The sequence below is a fragment of the Trypanosoma cruzi genome, genomic scaffold (assembly GCF_000209065.1).
Source record: "Trypanosoma cruzi strain CL Brener 1047053517185 genomic scaffold, whole genome shotgun sequence".
Lineage (NCBI taxonomy): Eukaryota > Euglenozoa > Kinetoplastea > Trypanosomatida > Trypanosomatidae > Trypanosoma > Trypanosoma cruzi.
In genome coordinates this window covers 1,917-3,434 of record NW_001849313.1, presented here as the reverse complement: position 1 = coordinate 3,434, position 1,518 = coordinate 1,917, and the positions used below count along the sequence as shown (strand labels likewise).

Here is a 1,518-nt window from a genome sequence, read left to right as displayed (position 1 = left end):
AAGGAAGAAGATGGGACTCGGTGACGTTGTAACATCCAACTTCTGCACCACAGTTCTTCGCGATGGACTGGCACTCTACCCCAGCGCGGACAAGTAAACTACCAGCAACAACATACTTCTTCGGTATGTTCATCTCCCAAGATGCATGTAATCCATAATAGGGAAAGGGTGCAAAGAAGGACGTGTGGGTATTTTCACTGTCCCAAAGCTCCATCGTCTTGTTTGTCGTTACGGGCAGAAAAGGTGGATTCAACAACGCATTGTATTCCGTGATGACAAGCGCTATCAAACCGGAGGGCGCTGCAGTCCCAGGGATAAACGAAATGAAGTTTCCTGCCCCCTCCACAGTCGCCGGCCAACCACCAAACAGTCTACCGTCCCGGGTGTAGTACGAGGCGCACAACAGCACCGACTCTTTAAAGGCCGCAATGCCGTTGATCTCGCAGTAGTACGTTGTGTTGCTGGGCAAAAGTATCACCCCAGGAAAACAGTCAACGATACTCGCCAGCGAGTTCTCTAGACCAAACGAAGACGACCCCAACGCACCCCCATCAGCGGCCTCAACGTACTTTGCATAATCGGACTGCACCGCATGACATGGAGAAAACAACAACCCAACAAACACAAGAAACTGCTGCAGCAAAAAAACACAAAACGACGTCCCCCGTGGCATGTGAAAAAGCCCACCGCAAAAAAGCGAGACGTTTTCGTCCATACAATACAATAATAATGCTAATAATAGGCAATAAATTGAAGTTTAAAGGATCAAATTGTTCCAATCCATGCATATAAGCTAATACCAACGCCAGAGACAGACCGTGCCTCCACACTAACCTTCCCTACACAAAATAACTAAGCAACACATACAAAAAAAAGAAACTTTATAAAACCCAACACAAAAAAAATCAATAAAAACACAGAAAAAAAAAGGCCCTAAGAAATGGATACACAAATTGCTCAATACACCCGCTTCGCACTCGCCACCGTAGTCGCCAATCACAATGTCGTCAACCACATACCGGCGTTGGTTGTACAGAGACGCCAAGAACGACTTGCGGTCCTTCACCCACTCACGACTGCCCAGCGCCTGTGAGAGCACCTCGCCAGCAATCCACCCAGCAACCATCATCTCACCGTCGCCGTCATCCTTCAGAAAATGGTCCTTGTCGGCATAGTACTTTTGCCCACTGTGCGTCAGATATGCCCGCATCACCTTCTGGAAGCGCTGGATGGCCTCGTACTGTGTGTCCTTCGCCAGCGGGTTCGTCCCCGTCGTGATCACCTGCCCAGGCACAAACTCAACACCGCCAGCCACAGCAGCACACCACATGCAGCCTCCAAATAGGAGATGTGCTTCGTATACGCCTTCACCAAGGCGTCGCGTTGCTTCAAAGCAGGGCTGGACGCAAGAAACCCAAAGAAAAAAACAGAGAAGTGCAGCAAAAAGGTGCGATAAAGCGCAGGAGAAGGTCGCACCACTCATTTCTAAAAAAATACCAGCAGAAGCACGACCAGCGT

At 49.3% G+C, this 1,518-nt stretch overlaps 2 protein-coding genes across 2 annotated transcripts, besides 1 other annotated feature; both read right to left on the bottom strand.

The window, feature by feature from the left end:
* Window positions 1–715, bottom strand: Tc00.1047053460757.20 (uncharacterized protein; the record flags this gene model as incomplete). Its single annotated transcript, XM_797262.1, has 1 exon — window positions 1–715. A coding segment is annotated over one exon (715 nt), but the record flags the coding sequence as incomplete, so codon positions are not given.
* Window positions 1–1,518: a sequence feature (areas not merged during assembly with more than two copies in the genome that could not be assigned to a particular haplotype).
* Window positions 830–1,518, bottom strand: Tc00.1047053460757.10 (receptor-type adenylate cyclase, putative; the record flags this gene model as incomplete). The annotated part of the gene is made up of 1 exon (XM_797261.1): window positions 830–1,518. A coding segment is annotated over one exon (689 nt), but the record flags the coding sequence as incomplete, so codon positions are not given.